The 12,685-nt window shown below is 40.5% G+C and overlaps 1 protein-coding gene across 4 annotated transcripts in view; it reads right to left on the bottom strand.

The window, feature by feature from the left end:
• Positions 1-12,685, bottom strand: part of L3MBTL4 (L3MBTL histone methyl-lysine binding protein 4) — a 375,657-nt gene that overhangs the window by 105,057 nt on the left and 257,915 nt on the right. For all 4 annotated transcript variants that reach the window (XM_019802531.2, XM_034642569.1, XM_034642568.1 and 1 more), the window contains one exon: positions 8,056-8,158. In XM_019802531.2, the coding sequence (XP_019658090.1) occupies positions 8,056-8,158 (103 nt within the window). The remainder of the gene's footprint in view (positions 1-8,055; positions 8,159-12,685) is intronic.

Raw genomic sequence — 12,685 nt, 5'->3', positions numbered from 1 at the left:
GAATGGCTTTTATTTATTCTTGAATACTTCTGTATATTACCCAAAATTTTACTACTGACCATGGGTTAGTTCTTTATTAAAATGGTATTAATTCAAAAGTAATGTACATGGTAAAATTTCTAATTTTTAAGAGAATATTTAAGGTGATTTAAAATTACCAGATATCATCATTTTGGCCTACTATTAATTGACATAAACTGGTCTCACATAGAAATAAACTAAAGTCACATCTACCTTCATCATAGTAAGGATACAATTCCTACAACCTTACCAATTCATAAAATTTGAAATTTTGTACTTAATAAAATCCTTAGATTATGTTATTGTATCTTTGGAAATCAATGTTCAGTTGCTATAAAATAAAGTATTTCCATATGCAATCTTCTTCCTTAAAGAAAGGGAAAAAACAGAATTCTCACATAATTACTTCCCAGTGAGTAAAATCAGACATATACATTAACCTTCAAGAATTCTAAGTAATGGATAGAAGTGATTTAAAGACCCAAGGCTGATCTTTCATTACTTTATCAATCCTTTCACCTAATTGGGTAATCTATCATGTCATTTTGAGAATTAAAAGTGTTATCCAGAGTCAGAGCCTCTTTTTCTTTTTACTTATTAAAGTAAAATACATCTGCAAGTTTATTTTTAAATTTCCACCCAGTTCAATTTCACTATGTGGTTACATAAAGTCAAAGGAAATGACAGGCCAAGTGACAAAAGAATCAGATAAACGTGAACACATGTCATAAAGGTACTCTCTTGGCATGATAAAGTTTTAACTGCAGGTGACAATAAATTAAGAAGTACTGTGCATATAAAATTAAGACCATGCCTTTGAGGATCCTTTTGAACACAGTATTCCAACCAGCCATTATAAATTCATAAAATTTACAGAGAAAATGAGAAGTCATTTTACACAATCTTTTATTTTCTATGGATAGGAAGAAAGTGCTATTATGATAAGGCAAAACAACAACAAAGAGAACTTAAATTATATACTATTAGCTAAATTATTATTTGGGGGGTAATCCAAGTTTTAAAAATAAGTTAGGGACAATATGGCGGACCGGAAAAATGAATTTATCCTTTCCCCTTGGTAATAAATCCCTCCTCTCTCATTTCTAAAAAAAAAAATCAAATAAATGAATGAGAGGGTATAAATGCACAAACACAAAGCACAGGAGAAAAAATGACAACACATAACACATTTTTGAAGCTAGAAAATGGATAATGATGTGGGAAACAAAAGCAGAAGAAAAATTATTAAATATCCTTACTATCTACAGCACATTGACAAGTCCTTGAAAACAGGCAGAGCGACATTCTTCTAGGAACTCTGCTGCCTCAAAGTTAATACTTGGCTAAGGGCAAAAGGCAATCTTAGCCCAACCCCTTCTAAGTCTACTTTAACATAAAAATTCTTTTGGAAACTTCCTTTATCCCTACTCCCCAAGATACACGTTGGCAATCATTCCCCAAGCATATGACCCACTGATATACATCTGAAGGGTCTCCTGACTGAGTTTTTACTAAGCAGTAATAAATGACCTTCTCCTAATAATAGCTAGCCCCCTCAAGGCCCAGGGAACCTTGCTTCCAAAATTCCTTAGAGACTTCCCCTATCCCTAACCCCCTCCCAACTTGAAAGTATACAATGGGCCGTTCCTCATGACCCCACTGCAGCTCTTTCTGCCCATGGGTCCTGTCCCCGTGCTTTAATAAAACCATCTTTTTGCACCAAAAACATCTTAAGAATTCTTTCTTGGCCATGAGCTTCAGACCCTCACGTCTTTCCTACATCAGATAAGGAGAGGGGCAAGAGCCTGCAGGAAGAGGATGGCATAAAAGCACCTAGGAAACATTTGGAAGCATCACGTCTGCTGGAAGGAACTCACTCAGAAGAGGAGGCTCACTGCTGGTGATAGGCTCCTCAGCCTTGGCTGGAGGCCTGTCTGCCCAGCCCATGAAGCTCAGCAGCAGGGGGGCCCCACTCATGTAGGCAAAGCTGCGTATCGGCCTTCTGGTGCCTCACTCTCAAGAGTGAACATGAAGAAGGACTCCCGGGCTTACAGAGATTTCCTTCATGTAACAGGAAGAAGCCAGCCAACCTCACCAAAACCAAGTCAAACACAAGTATCTGGGAAAAAAGGGATGCAGGGAGCAGGAAAGCAACAGCCTCAAATACTGTCAGAGAATAAAAAGAAGACACACAATCCAAAAAATAAGAGCAGGACGCAATTAAAAACAAAACAAAACAAAAAAAACTAATCAGAGAATAAGGATGCGTCCTGAGAAACTGAAAAATAAAAAAAAAATCACAGTACAATAAAAAACTTCCATCAGAGGACTGTAAGTCAAAGTTGAGGAAACAGTCCATGGAAGAGAACAAAACAAAGGGAAGTCAAACCTGGGGGAGAACATCAGAGCACATAGGAAAAGGGCTTACCTCAAGAAATACCATAGGAACATTTCCCAGACAAAAACACATGAGTTTGCAGATTGAACCTATGAATGAAAACTCATTTCAGAACAACAGCGATAAAGAGAATTCTGGTCTTGAAAATATCCAGAGCCTGAGATTCTTAAAGAGGGTGGGTGGAGGAAGAGGGAGAGCAATCCTTCCCCTAAGTGAAATTTGAATGACAGCTGACTTCTGGTACATGGACGGAAAATGGAGCGGTGCCTTCAATATTCTGAAGAAAAAGGTTTCCAACTAGAATTCTATCCACAAGTCAGCGAATATTGTTGAGGAGAGATAAAAGATATTTTCAATATAAACAAAACAAAACAAAACCCAACTACCTCCCACAAATCCTACCCCAAAAAGCTAGAAAAAAATAAACCAGGGACAAGACTTGAAACCCAGTACATCCCGTATGTGGCAGAAAGGAGGCAAAGGCAATCCTAGGAGGCAGGTGAGCCCCAAGAAGGTGGCTGTGTGGCTCGGTTCACCCCTGACAGAGGGCAAGGGCAGGGGGCTGGGGAAGGTCAGCAGGTGTGGGAAAATGATGAATGGACCACCTGAGGGGCCAAACTGCAGCTGAGACAGGCTTTGGAGGGGAGTGGCTTTGCCAACAGAGTCCAAGCCTGGGTGGCAGGGCTGGGAGGGATCAGAGGCAATGCAGGGGTTTGGCACACAACCAGGGAGTGTTCCCTCAAAACCCATCCAAGAGGCAGGAGGACAGCAGAGCACATGGTCTCCTTGAAGACGAAAATCTACTTCTAAGAATGCCAGGAGATAGGTCTATGATGTCAAGAGCCAGAGGAGTTCCAAAGGTCCCAACTGCATACCACACACACACACACACACACACACACACACACCCCAGCACTCTCCCTCCCACCACACACACCCACACACACACTCCCGCACACAATCCCCCAACACACACCACACACTACTCTACGCACCCCACACATGTGCCTACTGCGTCCACACAGACCATACATACATATGCACACACCACATATACACACACACCCCCCACACTGGCAAATTGATTCATAAATCATGAATAGAGGCCAAGTTGTGCCATAAGTTTCCATGGATGACACCCAAAATGTCTTAGATTTATTGGACATCCTCGCTCTGAGCAGCAGATGTCCATTTTCTATCTGTGTGGTTTTTTGTTTGTTTTAATTTGTATTCTTCATGGTGTGACACTAGCAATATGTGTCCTGTATCCCACCCAGTAACACTGGGGCAAGAGGTCCCTACCTTGTGACAATACCTGGCTCTTTGTGTAAAGAATGTAATTATTAGTTCCTAAAGAAATTACCTTTGTATATTTTTTTAGAAGGTTTTATTTATTTGAGAGATAGCGAGAGAGAGCAGGAGCAGGCAGGGGGAAGGGCAGAGGGAGAGGGAGAAGGAGACTCCCCCTGAGCAGGGAGCCTGATGTGGGGCTCGATCCCAGGACCCTGGGATCATGACCTGAGTCGAAGGCAGATGCTTCACTGACTGAGCCACCCAGGCATCCACCTTTGTATGTTTTATGACACAGAAGTGGACCAGGTCTTTCTGAGCCTATGTTCAACTCAGTTTTAAAAAAACAAAAACCAAAAAACTCCTGTCTAATCCTGGACCCTGGCTTAAATTAAGTTTTTATCTTGTAGTCCCAATATTGTTGTCTTTAAATATTTCTATGTTAACAAACACACCTACTTCATTTTATTCACTATGTAAATTTATTCAAATAACATGTAAATTATGTGATAATTGTGTGCTAAAAGTCCTATTTTCATACAGATAAGAACTGATGCAATTCTTCTCCAATAATGGTTTATGTAGATTTTACATGAACTCCCAACAGCTTTGAATATTATTGTTAACCCCTTGACTATTTTAATGAAAACCAAAGTAAACCTGTCTGAAATCCATCTGAAAAGGATACCAAGAGGTCCACCTGATCTCTCAAAGTGATCTATTATTTCCAGATGTCGTCAGCTATGTCCTGATGTCACAGCTCTCCTTGTCAGCTGTACAAGACACTGACAACTTATTTTAAGAACATTGTTTACTTCCTTTCAAAACACCAAGGCTTCAATATCAGAATCAGAAATTCTGACAAAAAACGGTAAAAACAAGACTCACTCCTTGCAAGTACTTTGTTGCGCAGGAGTATTTTACAGAAGAGCAGCTAAAATCACTGTCTTCCTATACTTCCAAGCGTTCCCCAAGGCTTTGGAAGTAGTGGTCAACTGAGCTGTTTTATACAGGCCTTCGTGAAGCTGGAGGGGTTTCTAGTTTTATTATTTTCTTCTTTTTTTAAAATGTAAAAATATTTGCCTAAGGCTCCTCTGGACTAGAAACTGTAAAAAGCATTTTGTACAACGATGACTCTTCAGTAAAGGCACATATTTATGACAAGCGAAAAAAAATACTTTCATTTTAGAATATGCAAGTCTAACTCACATGCTTCAGGAAACTCAAGCTAGAGATGATTATAACAACACATCTAGGGCTCTGGGAGAATGCAGCATTGTAAAATTCTCGTCCCCTACTTACCAACTCATTGACAAGTAGGAAGGAAAATGTACAATGACAACTTGGTGTGTGTCAGGGCAAATTCCTTGTAGGTTTAGTTAGTGTGTGTATATGTGTAATCTCAATAGATACCAGCAAGGTACGTACCGAAGAATGATATTTTTCATCTTAGAAAACTATACAAAATCAAGACTATAATAATTGAAATACATGAAAACAAACCCCAGAGAATATGAATGATTTATCAAAACAGTTCTTGCCCAATTAGTTCCAAGAGAATTTAAGCAAATTCTTAAGTTATACTCAAAGTTACATTAGTACATTGACTAACTCAGTAAATGATATTCAGAATGTGATAACCTATAGAGAAGTGACAACAAGAATTGGTGGTTTAAAAATAAGTTAGTGATATGTATTAATTAAAAATGGATACAGTCAGTCAATAAGTAACTCTAGCATCTCAAAGCTAAACTTGATAAAGAAAAGACTGGTCGCTGAAAATGATTAAAGCAAGAGAGAGAACTGCCTCGTGCCCACTGGAGCTAACCTTATATTGCCCATGACCTCCATCCTCCATAACTGCTTTACAATCAACACTAACCCCACCAAGAACTTGTCCTCATTCCATAAATACAAAATAGTATTAAATATAATAAAAGCTCTTTTCATAGGTAAGTCAGAATTTATTTGTCTGATAGCTTAATGCTTTATAAGTTCTAGATGCAAGTTCAAGAACCATCCGGTCATCTAATTTTTGTCTTTTCCATTCTACAAAGAAGCTAGTCATAGGTAGTCATCACTTATTTTTTTTTCTGAGATAATGGAATCATTAAACTTTTGAAGACTTTTATTTACAGGAGCACTGCTGCATGATAACAAGGTCTAGGGCAGGAGGAGAGCTAAGACCCAATCATGAAGGCGCTGTCCCAAGAAGCCATATAGATCGTGAGGTCTGGAGAAAGAATGCCTTGTGCCTTCTAGTTCTCTAAGAATGTTCTTTAAAAATGTCTCACTATCACATATGTGCAGTATTTCATTTTTCTCATAAGCTTCACAGAATGCCTTTCTTTAAACTCTACTTCCACATTCTTGTAGTTTCTTCAGAAGTTCGGAGGCCCACCTTTAAAGGCTACTTGGTGGGTGGAGGAAATCGTGTCGAATAGTTTCATTATTATTCATAATTAGAAACTACAAATAACAACAACAATTGGATCTCTCTGGGCCATACTGAACGAGAAAAGTCCCGGAAGCTGCTGGAACACAGTGGAGCACACCTGTTGTGACTGCGTTCACTGTTTTCCGAATCCAAGCAGGGGGAGGCAAGTAAGCCACACACATAGGAACAGTGTGGGAGGTGAGTCGGCTGTCATGGAATGGAAGGAGAGACCTTGACTGAGCTCCTGGCAATCTTGAGGAGCTGTCCAGGGTGATAATTGTTATTTCAGCCCCAGTGCCTCAGGAGGGTAAACTGCAGACCAACCACACCGTTAAGGTTTTGCTAACTTTCAGGATAATGACCCAAGTTTTGAAGGAAGCACGCACTAACTTTTTGTCTGGAAATACTGCCGCTCAAAACACTACCATGAGAAGGCGGAAGAGGGCAAACACTCTCAGGGCTATTTTACAGAACTTTCTGTGCCATCCAGTATGGTAGCCACTGGGCACACAGGGCTATGTGTGACTGAGGAACTGAAGATTTAATTTTGTTTAATTCTGATTAATTTTAATTTAAACAGACATATATCACTAGTGACTAATCACATTGGGGTTTTCAGCCCTAGAATTTAAAAAAACAAAAAAAAGCGCACAAGAAAATCCTGAGGAAGATTGTTCATGGCCACATACCCCTGAGGATGTCTGAAAAGTGGCTCTATTCCAACAGGGTCCTCACCTAATACAGAGCCCCCTCCCAAATGGTGAGATCACCGCCCTTCCCTCCCACTTTATGTCCTTTACTCTCTTTTCCTCCTTCCCCCACACAATACCACGATGTCTCCAGCGGGTCTGGCCCCACTCTCCTAGTCCAGGAGTCCTACATATTTGCCCAAGTACCCAAGATGTCTGCACATCTTTATTTCTTTTTTTATGGATTCTATATGACATCCTTTTCTTTTAAGTGTTGATGGTATATTTACACATATAGCATATTCATTTATGCTATTTGGGAGTGTTTACCATTATTTCTTATAGTAACATTTGCTTTGGCTAATTTAGAACTGTTTTCAACACTGTTTCCAGGATTGCAACCACCTGGTAAAGCAAGGACTTCCATTTGGATCTCTTTTGTTCAAACAAATATTTTCTTGCTTCACACATTACAAAATTTATTCTTTTCTCTTTATATTTATCTATGATATTTGTTTTACATATTTGTGTATTTGAACAATTTTTTTTTAGTTTACATATTCTGTAACTAAATCACCAATGTGAATAATTCATCTATATATTATTTTACCAATTGATAGGAAGAGAAAAAGCAGTAGGGACTTATACAGATTTATTTGTACTTACTTTTTCTTAAAGCAGTAACCTCTCTATACTATTATGAAATATTGAAAACATGGGCATATGCCTCAGTATAACTTCACATTTATTACCTTCTCTTCTATCACAGAATTATCTCATCTCCAAATGACTAGGACATAGAGAAAAAGAAATAGGGGCAAGGTGAAAGCAACAGGGGGGAAAGGCAAGAGGTTCTGGAATTTCTCTAGAAGACAGCAGGACTCAGCACCTGTGTGGAGAAAATTCAGGCCTGGGGTGGGACAGAGAGTGGTGAGTGTGTCCCACGAAATGGGCACTTGTTAATGAAAGTGTCAGACAGCAGAGGCTCTGGGAAGTGAGGCGGGTCTGGGCAAGGCCTCAAGGGTCCAAGAAGGCTCCAGGAAGGGCAGGGGTGGGCAGGCAGCAGGAAATGTCCGGGAGAGGCCTTCGGAGCACAGAGAAGGGAGTATGATGGGAAGGCATTTGGCTCCAAGAGAGTTATTTATGTTGCTACCTATAGCTACTAATCTGCATACTGTTCCAATTCGTCCCTAAAATAATTTAAACAAGAAAAATTTTACCTGTGATGTCCTGAATACCGTGGACCACGGATATGGCCTATTCCTCGGCACCCTGGAGTAGGACAAACAGCTTGACCTGGAAGGATTTTCACATCATTTGCTCCTTCAGGAAGTAAAAGAACATACCTTGAAAACACCCTCAGTAAAGAAGAACTAGAAAGATTATAATATGTAAATATTATTTATTGAGACTTTGCAAATTAAAAACAAACCATCACCAAAACACTTACTGGATACTTGCGAGTTTTATAACATGATTTAGCAGAAAATATCAGTGCTGTAATAGATAAAACTAATGCAACTGATATCTGAGGCAGAGCAAAATATATAGGCATTGAAATGTTTTAAAAATATGAGAACGTTCACTCATTTCTTTCAGGGAATAATAACTGGCAAAGGCAATATAACCATGAGCTAAGAATGTGAAAGGTAAGGTCTGGTTTGTGGTTCTGCTCGAAACTCCCACTGAACCGCAGCAAGGCTCCCTCAGATGCAGGACAGAATTCAGCTAATACGGGCGCCTGGGTGGCTCAGTCAATTAAGGGACTGCCCTCGGTTCAGGTCATGTTCCCAGAGACCTGTTATCAAGCCCCGTGTTGGGCCCCCTGCTTAGCAGGGTGTCTGTTTCTCCCTCTCACTCTGCCCCTCCAGCCACTGTGCTCTCTCTCAAATAAATAAATAAAATCTTAAAAAAAAAAGTTCAGCTAATAAATGAGGCATACCCACGGTGGTGAACATAGCCCTACGCATGCTTACTCAAGTAGCTTTCAAAGCTGGCTGAAAAAAGAACTGCCTGACCCATACTATACTATACTAATACTATGTACAGTAACACTTAGGCTGTATTAATAATATTATTAATGCTATATGTACTTAATACTAACACTAATGTTAATACTAATTGAGCTATATATAACCACTCCAGGCCAGAGATAAATTCTGTCAAGCCCAAGGGCAATCATTCTCTAAAGATTATCAGGAGTTAAACCGTCTTTCTCTGTTCTGCGATTTTTCCTCAGTCTGCTCTCCCTCCAGAGAAAACCCTCTGGATCTTGTCATCACCCAAAATGACGCTGCTTCCAAAAGCACTAAGCAAACAGGCCATCTGACTACAAAATCGCATCCTTCCAGATTGCTTGCTGAGGTAGCCCAGCTGCTGCTGATGTTTCAATATCGTGGGAGTTTCCAGGCCACGAATTTCCTTCTTTCCCATCCTCATTCCCCTCTCATCATAACTCCCTCCCCTTGTCTTCCATTCTGCCAACTAGTAGTCCCCCTCTGTTGCAAATAACTTAAGCCCCTTGCCTTGCTGACCTTCTATGACAGGTGGCTGTGGAGAGAAAATAAAGAGCCAGCCTTGGGTGGCACCACCCTGCTGGCCTGTGTTTTGCAGGGCTAAGTTCTCCCGGAAAAAAATCACAGAACGGTGCATATTTATTGTTACCAAAACCACTGTCTTCAGTGTCACCTGAGCCCCTCCCCACTCTCCCCTAGCCTCCCCTAGCCTCCACCCTTTGGCTCTCACAGCTGCACCTGCCTGCACTTCACTGGGAAACCAGGAGCCTGTCCCTGGGGCACAGCATTCCCTCCTTCCTTTCCATCACAGTGTGGGAGCACTCTCTCCCCTCCAGAGTGGGTCTCTCACCCTTTCTATTTGGGTCTTATCTATTTGGGTCTTTAGGCTCTCATATATTCTAGTCACTCCTGGACTATTGAATCTTTTGTACCAGTATTTCAACAAATTCCAGAATACAAATAGAATTTTCTCCAAACTGCACCTCACAATACACGACCAAGGCCACTGTCACAAAGGCCTGAAATATTAAACCTATAAACAAACCACCAAACAAATGCTCCCCATCAGTCAGCCCAGGTGTCCCTCTGTGTGGACAGCGTTTCAATAAACTGTCAGTGAGGCTTCTTAATGCGTTTTTCAGGACTATTTCAATGCACTTGATTAAATTAAGGCTTGAAGTGATCTTTTAAATATTTACCAATGCATACTTATCTTCAGAGCCCCGATGGGGGTCATATTTCTCTCCTTGTTAGATATGTAAGGAAGGGAATGACCTCAACTATTGTGAGAAGAGTTATTACATTAAGAACCACAGCAAGGGTCATAAGAAAGAAGTCGAGAAGAACATGCAATAAAAAAGCATGAAATCTAACAATTTTCCCTAGTACATTTTGTATGGTGAAGTTTACTAGGTTGACTCAACGGTGAATTAGACAGTCATCTGCTGGGGAAAAGAAACCTGTAAATTCTACAATCCTTCATATTATTGCCTCTAGGGTAAGGGAACCTATGATAAAATTAATGTTTTTCCCCCAGAAAATAATTATATTTTCTCCAAGAATATCTTCCTTTTAACTTGGATATTTAGAGAACTCAGTCTCAAGAAAAAATGTTCTCAACTTGAAATCGTTTTTTTCAGAGAGAGCGTCCTGAACATTTTACCCTTCCTTGCCTTCTTTTTGCCACTTTAACTGAAATTAATTTCCTAGTTTATCTGCTGATCTCTGGTCTCCCTTCACTAGACTGAGGACACTGACCTTATCTAATGCGTCTACCACTGGGGCCCCAGAACCCACTAAAGCAGCAACTGGCACATAATAAATGCTGAATACATATGTTTTATAAATGAATAAAAAATCATAAAGGCAACAATTAATACCTGTAAGCATTATTTGGTATATCCTGACCACAATGCTGGGAGCTAAAATCCCCATTTTATTCTTACTTCAGAGCTTAGCTTGTTTAAAAATCAATCTCTGGTTTTCTATTTCTGAGTACTACAAGCTACTATCAAGCAGCATGAATAGCTCCTAATTTATCCCAAGTCTTCTCTGAAAATTGTACTTAGGCAGGAGTCAATCTAATGGCAGATTTCTTCCTGCAAAGGCAAAATGAAATGGAAAATATCCTTGTAGACTGGAAATTATCTAAATAAGGAACAATGCTTCGCACACACGATACAAAAAGTAAAATGTCACGGACCCCCATTCATATGGAATTACATGGTTGCCATCAGCCGCCATGGCGGACACTGTATCTGCCCACCCAACGTCCATTCCCTCTTTCTTGCTGATTGAACCCTGATTTGGTTCAGGGCAGCAATGTGCCCAGCTAAAAATGTTGGCTTTCCAGCCTCTCACATCCAGATGTGGTCATTTGACACCGTTCAGGACAATAAGACCTAAAAGAAAGACAACATAAGGATGTCCACAAATGCTTTTCTTTCTCAGTGGAAGAGTAAAGGTGATGCTGGTGCTACTTTGCCCATGTCCTCCTTATTCGACCTTCATGTAACGCAGATATAAGGGCTCATGAGGTGACAAGCAAAAGACAAAAGCAAAAGTGTTGAAGAAAGCAGAGAATAAAGGAAGGCGGGCCTGGACCCAGGATATGTCAGGGTGGACCTATCACATCAGTGTCTGTCACACAGGACAAATAACCCTTTCTTTGATTAAACCATTGTAATCATATTTTTGTGTTACTTGTAGCTGAAAAGTCCATACAAGAAGACAGCAATTTTATTTTGTTTTTCCTTTTGTGAAATCAAGTAATTGTTCTAAAACAAAAACTAGAATTGCATGTGAGCATTAGACCTATTCATCACATAAAGAAGAAGTAAGATAACAAAGGAAAGATCCATACACTAAAGATCTTGTACTCATCTCTGGAAAATGAGAAAGGGGACGGACCTTTATTTCAAAATGGCCCAAACTGGCAACCACCCGTGATGTGAGTGAAAAGGCTTATTGCCCCACTCAGTGTGGGTGGGTTAGAAGCTGAGTTCACTGCCCTCCATCTGAGTGGGAAGCAGCCCCCTCTCCGAACTGTTATTTTATTGGGTCTAGAGGTGACCGGTAGCAGAATGACGATGACACTGGCTGAAACAAATGAAGATGCTCTGTTCCGTTACGTGTATATGTGAGCTCCACACTGATGTGGGCCCACAAGAGAGCATGACAATCAAGCAGCAGTCCTCCCAGCTAATTACCCACTGCTGAAAAAGTGTTCAGTTCAATCTGATTCATTTAATAAGTGTTTTATAGAGAAATGACTTTAGTATTGGGTGGTAATATCCATAACAGGATACACAGAAAAGTGGATCAGATTTAAATGTCACTGATAACAGACAAGTTAAGATACTTTAACTCTTATTTTCTTAATATTATTTTTTAAATAACTAGTTTTTTTTGAATAGCCACTGGGAGTGAGTTACTCATTAAAAGAGGAACTGAGTGCCTGTTATGTGCCAGACAGGATTTTGGGTGCCAAGGATATAGCAGCAGAGCGAACAGAAGGACCTGTCCCCCCGGAGCTTATGTTCTGGCGCCAAAGACAGAACAAACACTCAAATGAGAAACCAATGGAACGTCAGACACTGATGTGCTAGGAAGACATATCAAGTGCTGGGGCCGAAGTGTGGATGCTCTTAAGGCCGGTAGTCAGGCAAGACGTCCTGACATGCGAGCAGGATCCTACGCGGAGTGAGAGCACACTTCTGGGACAATAGGAGGAAGGCCAGTGTGGTTGGAGCCGAGCAGACAAAGGCAAGGGGGCAAGAGATGAGATCCCATGGGCCAAAGTGACATTCTGGTCGCTTGGTGGGGGCACTGGAGA

This window comes from Ailuropoda melanoleuca, chromosome 14 (assembly GCF_002007445.2).
Source record: "Ailuropoda melanoleuca isolate Jingjing chromosome 14, ASM200744v2, whole genome shotgun sequence".
In the NCBI taxonomy this organism is placed as follows: domain Eukaryota; kingdom Metazoa; phylum Chordata; class Mammalia; order Carnivora; family Ursidae; genus Ailuropoda; species Ailuropoda melanoleuca.
This window is presented reverse-complemented; position numbering and strand designations above follow the sequence as displayed.